This window comes from Haematobia irritans, chromosome 1, assembly GCF_050003625.1.
Source record: "Haematobia irritans isolate KBUSLIRL chromosome 1, ASM5000362v1, whole genome shotgun sequence".
Classification (NCBI taxonomy): Eukaryota; Metazoa; Arthropoda; class Insecta; order Diptera; family Muscidae; genus Haematobia; species Haematobia irritans.
In genome coordinates, this window is record NC_134397.1 from 258,529,329 (window position 1) to 258,546,083 (window position 16,755).

At 33.9% G+C, this 16,755-nt stretch overlaps 1 protein-coding gene across 2 annotated transcripts in view; it reads left to right on the forward strand.

Annotated features, from left to right (window-relative positions):
• LOC142220898 (uncharacterized) overlaps positions 1 to 16,633 on the forward strand; it is a 55,474-nt gene extending 38,841 nt beyond the window's left edge. For both annotated transcript variants that reach the window (XM_075290319.1, XM_075290310.1), the window contains one exon: positions 15,017 to 16,633. In XM_075290319.1, the coding sequence (XP_075146434.1) occupies positions 15,060 to 16,502 (1,443 nt within the window). In that variant the 5' untranslated portion in view covers positions 15,017 to 15,059 and the 3' untranslated portion in view covers positions 16,503 to 16,633. The remainder of the gene's footprint in view (positions 1 to 15,016) is intronic.
• Positions 16,634 to 16,755: the final 122 nt, after the last annotated feature.

Here is a 16,755-nt window from a genome sequence, read left to right on the forward strand (position 1 = left end):
ACTTGACTACACTACTAATTGTGCTTCTAGTGCAAAATTTCAACCAAATTGAGCTAAAACTCTGGCTTCTGGGGCCATATAAGTCTATATCGGGCGAAATATGTATATGAGAACTATATCTCAATCTGAACCGATTTCAATCAACTTTGGCACACCTAACTATAGTACTTATTGTTCTCCTGGTGCAAAATTTCAAGCAAATCAGCGTAAAACTCTGGCTTCTGGGTCCATATAAGTGCATATCGGGCGAAAGATATATATGGGAGCTATATCTAAATCTGAACCGATTTCTTCAAAGATCAATAGAGTTCTATTCTGACCCCAAACAGGAACTTGTGCCAAATTTGAAGGCGATTTGAAGGCGGACTTAAACTGTGATCTAGACTTTGACCACAAAAATGTGTTCACAGACAGACGGACGGACCGACAGACGGACATGGCTAGATCGACTCAGGGACCCACCCTGAGCACTATTGCCAAAGACACCATGTGTCTATCTCGTCTCCTTCTGGGTGTTGCAAACATATGCACTAACTTATAATACCCTGTTCCACAGTGTGGCGCAGGGTATAAAAAGGTCATAATTTGGCGCCTACACACAAAAAAATATTTGTTGTCTTCAATCACGAAATTAATTGATCCAATTAATTTTGAATTGAAATGTCTTCAATCACAGAACACACAAAAAATGTTTGTTTTGATTAAATCGCGAAATTAATTGATCCAATTAATTTTTTAATTGTAATGTCACAGAAATTATAGTATAAATTAAAACAAGTATATACGGCCGTAAGTTCGGCCAGGCCGAATCTTATGTACACTCCACCATGGATTGAGTAGAAACTTGTACTAAAGACTGTCATCCACAATCGAATTACTTGGGTTGCGGTAGCACTTGCCGATGGCAAGGTATCTTAAAACTTCTTAACACCGTGCTCTCAATTGTAAGTTAGTCCATACGGGGTATATATATTAGACAAAAAAGGTGTGTATAGGTAAGTCTACAAATAATTACGAATCGATATGGACTTTTGCACAATACGTAGAGAGCAAGAATTGAAATATGGGGGTCGCTTAAATGGGGGCTATATACAATTATAAACTTGATATGGACCAATTTTTGTGTGATTGGGGATCGATTTATCTGAGGGCTATATAAAGGGTGGATAAAATTTCAAGGGCCAATGTTGATTTTGAATAAAACTCAAACTATTTAGGAAATTATTGTAATTTTATTTTATTATGATATATTGGTATTACTCAATTATGTATGGAACAAAATATCGACCAAATGGGCGCCGCGACCTCGGTGGCACACCTTCATCCGATGGTCTAAATTTTCGCAGACGCTGAGGCATAATGGAGGTTCTATGCCGTTAATGTGCCGAATTATCTCATCCTTTAGCTCTTGAATTTTTGCTGGCTTATCAACGTACACCTTTTCTTTCAAATAACCCCAAAGAAAAAAGTCCAACGGTGTCAAATCACATGATATTGGCGGCCAATTGGCATTACGTGAGATAACACGGCCATTGAATTTGTTGCGCAAAAGAGCCATTGTTTCGTTAGCTGTGTTGCAAGTGGCACCGTCCTGCTGAAACCACATATCGTCCACATCCATATCTTCCAATTCGGGCCATAAAAAGTTCGTTATCATCTCACGAAAGCGAACACCATTCACAGTAACTGCCTGACCGGCCTCATTTTGAAAAAAATACGGCCCGATGATGCCGCGAGCCCATAAACCGTACCAAACAGTCACTCTTTGTGGGTGCATTGGTTTTTCGACAATCACTCTTGTATTCTCATTCGCCCAAATGCGGCAATTCTGTTTATTGACGAATCCACTGAGGTGAAAATATGCCTCATCAATGAAGATGAAGGTGCACGATATGCATTTTGATTTGAACGCCCATTTTCATAATTAGTCTGGATAACTTTAACACGTTGTTGGATTGTGTATCTCTCCATGGTTCAAATTGAGTAAGTCTTAGAGAAATGTCAAATAAAATTCGGAAAAAAACTTGGCGTTTATAACTATAGACCGATATGGACCTAAGTAGGAATGGTTGTTAACGGCCATATACTAGCACAATGTACAAAATTTCAACTGACTCGGATGAAATTTGCTCCTTCAAGAGGCTCCAAAACCAAATCTCGGGATCGGTTTATATGGGGCTATATATGATTATGGACTGATATGAACCACTTTTGGCATGGTTGTTAAATATCATATACTACCACCACGTACCAAATTTCAACCAGATCGGATGAATTTTGCTTCTCTAAAAGGCACCGGAGTTCAAATCTGGGGATCGGTTTATATGGGGGCTATATATAATTGTGGACTGATATAAACCAATTCATGCATGGTTGTTGGATACTATATACTAACATCATGTACCAAATTTCAACTGAATCGGATGAATTTTGCTCTTCCAAGGGGCGCCGGAGGTCAAATCTGGGGATCGGTTTATATGGGGGCTATATATAATTATGGACCAATTTCGACCAATTTTTGCATGGGTGTTTGAGGCCATATATTAACACCACGTACCAAATTTCAACTAAATCAGATGAATTTTGGACTCCGAAAGTCAAATCTGGGGATCGGTTTATATGGGGGGCTATATATATTTATAGACCGATGTGAACCAATTTTTGCATGGTTATTACAGACCATATACTAACACCATGTACCAAATTTCAGCCGGATCCAATTAAATTTGCTTCTCTTTGAGGGTCCGCAAGCCAAATTTGGGGGTCCGTTTATATGGGGGCTATACGTAAAAGTGATCCGATATGGCCCATTTGCAATACCATCCGTCCTACATCTACTTGTGCCAAGTTTCAAGGCGATAGCTTGTTTCGTTCGAAAGTTAGCGTGATTTCCACAGACGGACGGACGGACGGACATAGCTAGATCGACTCAGAATTTCACCACGGCCCAGAATATACACCCTAAAAAAATTGCTTCTGTAACATATATCCCAAACACGTTTTGCTTCAAATATATTTATTTTCACTATTGGTCCAAACAAAATATTTTTTGTATTGTTCAAACATATTTTGTTTCACCTTAGGCAGACTCTGGTAGAAACAAATTTTAATGAAACTTTTTTTTTGTGTATATAAATTTTTAAGGCACCAATTGGCTACTTCCATTCTTTTACTTGCAGCATACTCTCTAGGTCTCTCTTTCTAAACACATATATGTTTATAGGCTATTACTGAATAAATATATGTTTGCACCCAAGCATATTATATTTGCAATCATTGTATGTCCCAAACATAATATGTTCTAACATATTAACATATATGTCCCAAACATGTTATGCTAGTTTATGAACATTGTTGCACATAAAAATATTGTGTTAAAAAAGTTGAGTTCCAGACATATAATTTTTACACCCAAACATATGAAAAACAGTCTTTTTCGTTCGTGTATATACTTTATGGGATCTTAGACCAATATTTCGATGTGTTACAAACCGAATGACTTAGTTAATATACCCCCATTCTATGTTGGTGGGTATAAAAATCAATAACAAGTTAGATTTTGTTTTAATCTTCAAACGAAAAATCACCTGGCAACACTGCTTGTACATCAATAAAGCGTCACAACACTTTCGATTTTAGTTGTACGAACAAAAGCGTTTGTAACACTTATAAAAGATTCATGTCAATATTTGCTCCGATCATAATAATCCGCCATCGACTAGGTGGGTAGCTCACAATTAAAAGATGACGCATCGAAAAATATCTATTATGAATATGGGATATTTCGATTAGGCTTTTATGATGTCTATTGTTTATCTATAGCTAATTAAGGTATTTTAAGGAAAAAATTATATGTTGCAATATCCGAAACCGAGATAAAGAAGAGACATGGAACATGCAACAAGCTTTGAAAACATGTTTTATTCAAGGCCTACCTTATTTAGCATGATGATCATCTCTTGGAGAAAAACAGCAACAGTATAAAGATTGGTATCTGTAGCAACATTGGCAGAGCTCAATTAAATAAAATAATTGCCAATTTTCATCATAGGTTTTCTCAAGTGATTTTTCCCAATACCGCATACCACAAGCGTGTGAGTGCAACATCAAAAAGTAGGCGTGTTTTGACGTTTCTAATGATTGTCAAGCGTAGCTTCGTTGTTACAGCTTTGAAAATACTTGGAGTCTGTCAAAGGAAACCCACATCTAAGAAACCATCCATGTTAAATTATAGACCCACAATCAACACCTTATGCATAAAGGGGAATCCCCTTCAAAAACCCCTTACTTTAGAGACCCACTCAGATCTGTGTGATGTTTACTGCAACTAAACAGGCAACATTGCTGTCTAATACTTTCACTTTCAGTTGTTTTTATCTCATTGCCTCATTTTTCTTATAATGAGAGTCAAAGTGGCATCCACAAGATTCGCTGGTATTGTCAGACCTAGATGTAAAGGGGGGAAATGTTGATGATCTTGAAGATTATATTCAACGAAACATCGCCCTGATAGTCTGTTATGAAATTTGCTACCGAACAAAAGAAATTTGAATATACGCAAAAATATTAGTGGAAATTAAATGAAAATTATGTGGCAAGGGATATTTTGAGCCTCAGCAAGAAAAGAGCTTCTAAAAAAGTAGTTTGAACTCCCCGGAAGTAATGCGAATTTGGATCATTTCCAATGAATTTTACATGGGCTTGTCATAAGGGGGGAAACGGAGTAAAGGGTGATACGGTCAAAATTTGGTCAAGGGAAAACGCGTGTAAATCGGTGAAATCGTTTATTTAAAAAATCAAATTAAATTTCTTTTTCAAGTTCAATTAGTATAAAATTCAGGAAAATATTCAGTTAGGCTTTCGCTTTTCCAAATCCGAATTGCCGGGCCTCACGCTTGACACCTGCCATCAGATTTTGTACAGCCACCTTGTCCACCTTCTTCGCTGCAGAAAGCCAGTTTGCCTTGAACTGCTGCTCGTCCTTAGCAGTTTTTTTGGTCTTCTTTAGGTTCCGCTTGACAATAGCCCAGTATTTCTCAATTGGGCGGAGCTCTGGCATGTTGGGAGGGTTCTTGTCCTTGGGAACCACCTGCACGTTGTTGGCGGCGTACCACTCCATGGCCTTTTTACCGTAATGGCAAGATGCCAAATCCAGCCAAAACAGTACGGAACAACCGTGTTTCTTCAGGAAAGGCAGCAGACGTTTATTCAAACACTCTTTCACGTATATTTCTTTGTTGACAGTCTCGGAAGCTATGAAAATGCTGCTTTTCAAGCCACAGGTACAGATGGCTTGCCAAACCAGATATTTCTTTGCGAACTTTGACAGTTTTATGTGCTTGAAAATATCTGCTACCTTTCTCCTTCCTTTTGCCGTATAAAACTCCTGTCCCGGAAGCTGCTTGTAGTCGGCTTTGACGTAGGTTTCGTCGTCCATTACCACGCAGTCAAACTTCGTCAGCATCGTCGTGTACAGCCTCCGGGATCGCTCTTTGGCCGTCGTATTTTGTTTATCATCGCGATTTGGACTCACTACCTTCTTGTAAGTCGATAGTCCGGCTCGATGCACGGTTGTAGACGATACACCCAGCTTATTTGCGGCATCTCGGAGAGAGAGGTTAGCGTTTCGCTTGAAACTACCGGCAACTCTCTTTGTCGTCTCAGCGGCTTCCGGTTTTCGATTTCCCCCCGATCCAGACATCCTGGCTGTCGACAAACGTTCCCCGAACACTTTAATTACATTTGTAACGGTTGATTTGGCAACTTTTAGCGATTTTGCCAGCTTTGCGTGCGAGTAGCTCGGATTTTCGCGATGCGCGAGCAAAATTTTGATACGCTGCTCTTCTTGCTTGGACGGCATTTTGACAACTGAAGAGTGAATTCCAAAATCAAAATAGGAGCAACATTCTACACACACACACACTTTCAAAATGAGGGGTGTTCAGGTTTTTTAAATGCAAAATTGAAAGAAATACGTCAAGTTTATATTGAGCAAATTTTGACCTTATCACCCTCGGATCCTTGCATTGCTTTAGAAATTGTGCCATGGAAGTTCATTTGAATTTTATTAAAAAATAAATAAAATACATAATTTTTGTTACCAATTTCACTATTTATTTTTGTCAATATATTTTATTCAACGGTTATATTTTATCAAATGTTTTTCTAAAATATTATTTTTTTTATGTTATAATATTTTATTTTGTTATTTTCGACATATATTTTATTTCCACTTAAACTCAAAAAAAAAATTGCACATTCTCGTAATTTACACAGGTTCAAATTCCCGCCGTCGTAAAACTTTTAATTTTATTTTCATTGTGTTTTTTTACTTTTTATTGATATTGTCCAAAATTTAAATTTTGACTTAATACCGCTAAATAACGTATCTTCTAAGACTGGTCCAAAAAAACTTAACTTAATCGGAAGTGGAAACAACTGATATAGCATCCCGGTGGTTTATCCCCTCTCCGTAATTGTGGTGATATTTCTAAGTGTTTCAAAGCTTCTCTAAGTAGCTTCACCACAACGTGGAATGCCGTTCGAACTCGGATCCATTATCATTGAGTTAACACCTTCCGACAGGTGAGAAGATCCCTGGGGACCTTTTCATTTACTACTTTATGGTCCAATGGAAGAATACCCGACCTCCACATGTATTGCATGGAAATTTTATCTAGAATCGTAAAAAAGCGATACGAGATTTGAAAGTGTTTAGTACGGGAACGAGTGAAAAGGTCCTCAGGGACCTTGTACTGAAATTCCCAGAAATCGTTAGTAAATGCACTGTCTTTTTGCTTTTTTATTGGTTGAACGCATCTTTGAACAAGTGAGTACAGTAAAAAGTCGGACGGGGCCAACTATATCATACCCTAAACCACCCCTACTGAATTAGTAAACATACACTGAAAAAATATTGTCGTGAGGCCAAAGATTTCATGTCTTTAAAATACGAATACAAATTTTGACAAAATCTTTGGAACGGAGTATGCTTTTTTTTAGTTTAAGCATTTGTGGGATATCATTGGTATAGGTTTTGGAGAACATAAAGGGGGGTACATGTTTATGGGTGTCTTGTCACAATCTGAGCAGAAATGTCTAATATTAGCAGCTATAGTTTATTTTGCACCAAAATAGTTATTATGCCACTAATATTGAGTCCATTATTAAAAAAGAGGAAATCGGTCAATTAGTTGTGGGCAATAAATCCAAATTTCTGCAAATAGGACAATAGAATTATATAAGAACTACATGTAAGTCTACATACGATCAGCTAGTACATCAAAATTTCAAAAACATAGGTTAATAAATAAGTGTATTATGGCCAAATATGACAAAATCGAGCGATGCATATATATGCATTAGCGTAGCTAGTTTCCCCTAGGAAACTTATAGGTGAACTTATAGGTTCAATTAATGTTTTATTTCATAAAATTTAATAAAAAATTAGACATCAAAATAACTCGTCAATTAATTTATAATAAAGCAACTAAAAGTAGTTCCACACTTTTCCCAGCAAAAAAATTGTGAGTTGTTCTAAAGTACTTCCAAAAATGTCCTCAATTATTTTAACTACACAGGAAGTTTTTTTACTTGATTTTTTTCATATTTTAATGTGTAATTTTTTGTTTTCTTTTTTTCAAATAGTTTAAAAAAAGAGTAAGAATAAATAAATTGGTACAAATTATTCAAATTTTGCCACAAAACTGCTAAATCCATTATAGAAAAATCGATAATTTTGGAAATTGTTCGAGGAAAAACGATTCAAACAAGCGTCAGAATGCATTAAAATCATAAAAACAATATAAAAATTATTTATTTAGGAAAATATCACAGAATTTTTTAATTCACATTCAAAACACTGAATTCGGATATCACATTAAGAAGTGATGCAAATTCATTGCAACGGCTGTTGAAACGGTGGACATTTGTCCCATGACAAGCTCATATTACATTCATTGCTTCTCCGCCAATTTTGCACCACTTCTAGACCAAAAAGAACATTTTCACTACTTTTTTGGCGACGCTTTTTCGCAGCATTATTAAGATATTAATTTATGAAAAAATAGTTTTAATATCAATTACTATTTGTTTAATTAAATTGACTAAACTAAATCAATCATAAGTTCAACCACAGCTTTATTTCATAAATATCTGACTTGAAACATTGCCATCGGCAACTGCTACCACAACCCAAGTAATTCGATTGTTCATGAAAGTCTTTAGCGGAACTTTGTGCGATTGTATATACTTGTTTAATTTTTATAAAAATTAAAAAAAAAAACTATTGACATTTATTGAAAAATGGAAAATCATAAATAGAGTTTCAAATTCTGGGGGGGACTAAAATTTTTCTGGGGGGGTCTAAGCCCCCTCCCCAGAGGCCTTCCTACGCTTATGTATATATGGGACCTATATCTAAATCTGAACCAATTTGTATAATATTTTGCAGGATTGATACCACAGAAGGTCACTTTGTGTAAAATTTGAGTACGATCAGGCCCCTATGGTCAAAAATAAGGTTATTAGGGGCAAATTTTTCAAAATCGGGCGATAAATATATATGGGAGCTACATCTAAATTTGAACCGATTTCGATGAAATTTTGCACATACAGTTAGTGCTATAGAAGATTACATTTAGCCAACTTTGAGTAAGATCGGTTGATAAATAAGGGTTTTACGGCCAAATTTGACCAAATCGGGCGATACATATATATGGGAACTATATCTAAATCTGAACCGATTTCGATTATTTTTGGAACATATTGTCAGTACCATAAAAGATTAGAGTAAGCCAAGTTTTAGTAAGGTCGCTCAATAAATAAGGTTTTTATGGCCAAATTTGGGAAAATCGGGCGAAACATATATATGGGAGCTATAGCTAAATCTGAACCGATTTGGATGAAATTTTGCAGACTTGAAGGGCGTTGGAAAAGATTACCTTTTGCCAAATTTGGTGACGATCCGTTTGAAAAAAAACGCAACGTGACCCCATTTGTCGAAATCGGGCGATACATATATATGGGAGCTATATCTAAATTTGATCCGATTTCTTCCAAATTCAATAGCGTTCGTCCTTGTGCCCAAAAAACTCCTTGTACCAAATTTCATCAAAATCGGTTAATAATTGCGACCGGAATCCTGTGAACAACAAATACATGGACAGACGGACGGACACCAAGCGCTAGATCGACTCAGGAGGTGATTCTGAGTCGATCGGTATATATTTTATGGGGTCCAAAATCAATATTTCTGGTAGGCACATTTTTTTGCCGATCAAACTTATTATACCCTGACCACTATGTGGTTTAGGGTATAAAAATATGTCAAACCGTGGGTGGAAAAGTTTTTAAGGTTTACCCCCATTTTCATGAAGCTCCGTTAGTGCTACGTTAGCTAACGAACTTTCAAACCGTGATATCTACATATCTGTCATCTTGCGTATATATTCCATATGCCAGTTAGAAACTTAACTGCTGAAAATTGTTCAGTTAAAGTTAACCGGAGAAAAGATATTTCCATTTTTCTTTCTGTCAACTGGCAGTTAAAGCCTAACGGAGCTACATGCAAATGGCCGTTAGTTGTGTAGCATTTTGTCTTATGAAATTAACTAATTCCAAAATGTAACCGTGGAAATAAGCTGGTTTTCGCCGCGAAAAGTGAACACAGTATCAACCTTAACAAGTGAAAAACAAATAAATATGACTAATAAGTTTTTCTGAATTTGTCGAAGAATATATACTTATTTTTGTGATATCGGCGTTTGTAATTTAGTTTAGTTAAGATTTTCTAAAATTATTCAAAATGTCCCTTCCTAAGAGGTTCACAGTTTTTTGAGTGTAAGAGTTATAAGATATCTTATCAAAAGATATATAGCAGAAAATCGAACAGTATGCACGAAGTATGAAAATAACGATTATCTTTGTCTTATCAGATCTCGTATACTCTTGACCTTTTTATCACTTCCTTTAAAAGATCGCATTGCTTTGGTAAATATTTGCTCGCATTCTCTATTAAGAATAAAATCCCGTTACGAACAAGCAAAGTACCATCTCACTACCTTAATGCGCAACTATGGTAGTTTATTAACCATGCCATGCTTTTTACTCGGTATCTCTTTTATTGTGTTGTATTATTTTCCCATGTTGTTGTTATGACCAACCTACTAGCCAGTCAGTCAGCTTTCAGTTTCAATAGACTTCAATGTCACGGGTTTTTACTATGGGGTTTTCAGTTCATTCGTATGTTTGTAAAACAAACACAAACGGTAATTTGTAACGTTTCTCTCCCTCTCTCTCTCTCACACTCTTATTTGCTCAATTTGTTTACTATACTGTTTCTTAGCCTTCATGCAGATCTCTGGAAGATAACTACATTTGTAGGTATTATATAATACGTTGTAATGTTTTCATTGCAAATCTTAACTTTTTTTTTGGGGGGTAAGGTAAGATATTATAAACCGGAATTCATTTACAACCAAACCATAACCGAAACATTCGTAGTAAAACAAGTTAATCACCAAAGCAAATTTAAATCGTGGATCGTATTCAGGTTTTGTTTGCACGTTTTTCTGTTGCCGAAAATTTTAACACAATGCAGTTTTGCAATGACTGTTAACACCAGATGTTAGCAGATTATGTGTACTGGGTTTATCTGTCAATGTTAAGAAACACGTGATTTGGATACTTTATTTTGAGAGTATATTAAGTCCATTAGAAGAATTTTAAGGTCCAATTACTATACTAGTTTTTATTTATTAAATATTCTCTAAAAATCATAGTTTTTTATTATTTTAAAATTTAGATAAAGTAAGCAAAAAAAAATTTACACCTATAAATTTGAAGTGAGTTGTGAAATGACATGAAAAATATGAACTAAATATGTATATGTACGTATATGTATTATACCTTAAATTAGAGCTTGAGATCCGGGCTACATTATAGAAAGAAAAATAATTTAGATTTAATTCTGTTTAGGGAAATAAATAACAAAAACAAGCTAATTTCATTTAGCCAAAAAAAAAAAAAAACGTGTACACTACAACTAAATATAAATTATTGGGTTAAACACAAAATATTACAAATTTTTAATATTTTATATGGCTAGGGTTTCCATATGGATAATTTTCAAAAGAGAACTTTCGCTTTAAAAAAAGAGAACATGTTAACTAAAAAAAGTTTAAAATAAAAAAATTCTTTATTAAATAATTAATAATTTTATTGATGTTAAAATTAAAATAATAATAGTTTCTAATGATAGAAACAACGAAATAAATATATAATAAAACAATAAAAAACAAAAAGAATCACATTTTCTTAAAAAATAAACAAAATAAATTGACGACGACAACGTATTGGCGTATTTACGTCGTACGTTCAATTACATCTATTTCTAATTTTTACGCCGTACGTCGAAACGTCGCAATTGTGTTCCGGCCTTTAATTTGCCAACAGATTTTACCCAGTAAACAATTAGTGGCGAACAATTGTGACGAATTCCTACTAAATAAATAAAATTCCATCAATCTAGGATTTTTGTTTTTGAAATAGAGTACATAAAGAGCATTGTTGGACATAAAAATACGGCACCAAAAAGAGAGTGAACAAAAAGATACGAACACAAAAAGAGAACATGTTCTCTTTAAAAGAGATGTAATGGACAGCCTATATATGGCAGCCCTTAGTGTTTTATACTGCCAGGAGTCTATTTGGTAGGTGGGAATTGGACGGCATGCAAATGGCGTTGGAAACCTCATATTTCTTAAAGGAAATATACATAAAATAGATAATTTATATACTGAAGAATAATTTGGAAAATGAGTCTGGATGATGGATTTGCGTTTGTCCAAGATAATGAACTCAAGCAGACGTCCCATATTGTTAAGAAATACTTGCTATACAACACCAAAAACGTATTACCTCACCCTCTAATTGAACACCCGTGAACATATTTGAAAACGAAGCTGAAGAACTTTAACATTTTTAGCGAAGAAACTTTTAAAAATGTCTATATGGATATACACTGAAAAAAAATATAGTTGGAACGCCAAAGATTTCATGTCCTTAATGTAAGAATACAAATTTAGCTTAGCTTAGAAAACTCATTTCTCTAATATAAAGTTTTTTCATTTTTCAGAAGTCAATAAACATTTCAATGAAGTCGTGTTGTCCTTATAAATAAGTGATTTGACTTAAGAATGGGTATTAAAACATGAAAGAAATTTTCTTTTTGTCTAAGGTAAACTTGACTTTAATAATTCAGAAAAATTCTTTAAACTTAATGAAATGCTTTTAAATTTGTTGTATTTTTGCATCTTGACTATAAAGCAAAAAATCGTGCAAAAATAGGACATGTTTTTCAACACTTTATTTTAAAGACGTTTTTTACTTGAAACATAGCATAATTTCTACTGGAAGTCGTGTCTGAATTTGGAAAATTAAGTTGTCCTTAACATGTTTTTAACAAACTTTGATAGAATATGAAGAAAACAAGCTGAGAGATCGAAAAATTTAAATTTGCTTCCTAGTAGTAGTAAATTGTGTCTTAAAAGTATCCTTACTTGTATTCTCCGCTTCTTTGGCTCGGAATCAATAGCAATATTTTTAAAGTAAAGACAAAATCTTTGGAACCGGACATGCTTTTTTTCATTGTATGGAGCTAAATTCCCGTAGATTTGACGAAAACCCTAACCTAATATAACCTAAATTTTAGGATGCGCAATTTACAAAAATTTAGGGACAAATTTCTTTAAAATAATGATATTTTAATTAAAACAAAGTTTATAATCTTTTCTTCTAAATTTTTTTTTTATTAAATTTTGAACACCAATTTTGTAAATTTGCGTCCCACCGTTAAAGTTGAATGTCTTTGAACTAAGAAAAATGTTCCTTTAAGTAAAGAAACGAATTTTTGATTTAAAGACATCGTCCTTAAATTAATTGAAATACTGAATCTTTAGATTTAAGATAAAATCCTACAAATATAGGCTAAGACTTATTTTGAGAATTTAGCATTTTTGGTTTGAAGTTTTTTTTTTGGAATTCCGCTATAATTTGGATTTTTTAACTGGCATTTGCTTGTACATGAGTAGCTTTATTAATATACCGCTTTGACCACAAAGGCCAAAGTTTTCTTCAAATTTTGCACAGAGAATACAATTTATATTATAGCAATTTGTAGCAAAATCGGCTCAAATTTCGACAAAGCTCGCATATGTATGTTTTACCGAGTTGGTCAAATATGGATAAAATCAAAACTTTTTCAGCACACCAACAGTTTTCTCAAAATTAGTTTTGATCCCCAATCTGTGATCCGGAAATAGTGCAAACTTGGATCATCTCCAATGAATTTTATATGGGCTTTTCATAGGATGGAAGTACTCCGTTTTTGGATGCTTTGCATTGCTTTAGAAGTTATGCCTTGGAAGTTAATTTGAACGAAAAAATACAAAAAAAAACATTGTTTTTCGGCAATCTCACTTTTTATAGTTATCAATATTTTTTTCTACACTTTTTTTATTTAACATTTACAATTTGAAAAACTTTTTCGCTCCCTCCAGGAGTTGAACCTGAATCTGTTGGCACTATAACAGAACGCCTTAGCACACTCAGGTACAAAAGCCATTGAACACGAGGCGTCAATTCAAATATATTGGTAATATGACCACGGTTGCCACAGTTGGTAGAATTCTACCAAAAATGGTAGATATTTTACTGTTTGGTAGATTGCTAGAATTCTTCAGGTTTGGTAGATTTTGGAAAATATTCCTCTCCAACTAAGAGGTACAAAATTTTCTATAGAAATAAAATGTTGACAAATTTTTCTACAGAAATAAAATGTTGGCAAATTTTTCTACAGAAATAAAATTTTGACAAAATTTTCTATAGAAATAAAATGTTGAAAAAAATTTATATAGAAATTAAATTTTGACAAAATGTTTTATAAGAATAAAATTTTGAAAAAAAATCTATAAAAATACAATTTTGAAAATTTTTTTCTACTAAAATAAATGTTGACAAAATTTTCTATAGAAAATGGAATAGAATTTTGGCTGACACGATTTTTATAGAAATAAAATTTTGAAAAAATTTGCTCCAAATTTTGGTAGATTATTTTTGGCTCGCGTGGCAACCTTGAAAACGATACAAAGACATAAAATTCTAACTACTTCTCGAGATGAACAAGAGTTTTGTCAAAATTTTCTATAAAAATAACATTTTGACAAAATTTTCTATAAAAATACAATTTTGACAAAATTTTCTATAAAAATAAAATTTTGACAAAATTTTCCAAAAAAATAAAATTTTGACAAAATTTTCTATAAAATTAAAATTTTGACAAAATTTTCCAAAAAAATAAAATTTTGACAATATTTTCTATAGAAATACAATTTTGACAATATTTGCTATAAAACTAAAATTTTGTCAAAATTTTCTATAAAAATAACATTTTGACAAAATTTTCTATAAAAATACAATTTTGACAAAATTTTCTATAAAAATAAAATTTTGACAAAATTTTCAATAAAAATAAAATTTTGACAAATTTTTCTATAAAAATACAATTTTGGAAAAAATTTCTATAAAAATAAAATTTTGGAAAAAAAATTTCTATAAAAATAAAACTTTAAAAAAATTTGTATAAAAATACAATTTTGACAAAATTTTCTATTAAAATAAATTTTGACAAAATCTTCTATTAAAATAAATTTTGACAAAATCTTCTATAAAAATACAATTTGTTTATGTTCCCTGATCCTGGAATGCTCTTGAGAAACTCATCAAAACTCCTCAAAATACTAAACTAAAAAATAAATTTTCCAATCCACTCTCTTTATTAGTCATAAAATTAACATAAATATCTTTCTTGACCTTAGCACAGAAAATGGAACTCAATACATTAACATATTGCTGACATTCAATTTCAGTAGTGATAAGAAGAACATTTCAAAAAAAAATCCATTTAAATACCTTATAAAAACTCCATAGTAAATCAGTTTTTGTTTTCTACTTTCAGAGTCAAACTGTTCACTGTTGAAATTCTCTATACAGCCAAGTGAATGCGAATCCCTACAATGTCTACTGGAGTAGTAAAATTCCTGTCTTTATTTTGTATTCTGAGTATTCTACATTCAAGCTACTCCCAATATGCTCGAGGTGAAGCCCATGTGAATCTTGAGGATACAGGCTATACACCTGCCAATTCTGGGGATACTAAACGAGTATTCAAGCCAGCAATTCTAAGGACCGAGTTACGTTTTGGCCGAAATTTGGATCCCGAAAAAGTTCGTGTGGTAACTGTGAAATCAGACAAGGGGGATGATGTCGAGCTACTTGTGGGAAAAAATAGTCGTAAAGCTCGAGTTAGTGATGGCCATAGTTTCTTTGTACGCTCCGCAGATGTGCGTAAACCTCAAGAGGCAAAAAGTGCCATGAGATCTTCTTCCTCCTCCACGGATGATTTACTATTCCCCCACTCAATGGCTTTGTTGAGACAAGAGGAATTAGTCAGAGAGGCCAAAAATTATCAGCAACGTAAGGAGGATGCAGATGCTAGACAGAAACAATTGGAAGATTTGAAATTGATAAAGGTTCAAAATTGGAGGCAGCAAGAAAATGTGGAAGGGGCCCGAGCAAGGGCAGCTCGTCGTGTACGCTTTGAAAATGATGAGTCCTACTACAATCAACAACAATACACCGAAGATATGTATTTGAGACCTCAGCAACCATTGAGTAGATCCAATGTGAAAGCTCCTCCCTCTTATGTGCCGCTCGAAAGGAAAAGGAATTTTTCTTTTCCCACCGAAGATCAACAAAGCAGATTCCAATCTCATTCCTACTCACAGATGAAACAACGGCAACCCTTGGAGGTTAGAGATATGCGTAATCGTAATTTAAGACAAATACAAGAGCATTTGGTGCCCTCATCATTCCCTGTTGATTTTGGTTATACACAATCCTATGTGAATGACAATTATGATGATGCCTATTATCGTAACTCAAGACATGTAGCCTCCTCCTCCAATGCCAATAAGGCCCAGGATGATACTCAATCTCATAGGACTCCAGTGAATATAATCACTAAGAAAAATTATGCTCAAGCCAAACGAGCACATATTCGTGTACCTCAACCCATTATGGTGACCTCTTCCACAGCAGTTCAAGAAAATTCCGGTACAAAAACTGTACAATCATCTTTAGCCAATGAGAAGAAATCTTTGCAATCCTTAAGTCAGATTAATAACAAGAAACCTCAAATATCATATGCTACGACGGTGCAATTTGATGAACCCAAAAGCTATACCCGTTCACCACAAACATCATCGACTGCTTCCATAGTGGATGGACCCGCCGTAACCGTCATCGAAGGCATACGAGTACCCGACACGCCTGAAGATAAGGTTAAAACTTGGCGTAATGCTCGTGTCCTCAATAATCAATTGGTGCCATATCCTGAGGGTTATACACCTCCTAAGGTTCAAATACAGTCGTTCGATAGATAGAGCAGAGCTTTGGATGGGATTGCAAAGCAATTGTGGATCTAAATCTTGTCTTTTAGAATTTATTATATCTGTCTAAAATTTATTTCTAGCTTAAAGTAAGATCATTAGCCTATTTGAAAAAAAAAAAACATTATATATTCCTCTGAAATGGAATTTTGGAGCAACGAAACGAAAATACATTTTGTAGTTAGAGTTTCTTCTCTAAGGGAAAATAAATTTTAATTGTCTTGAAGAATATCTTTAACTACAAATC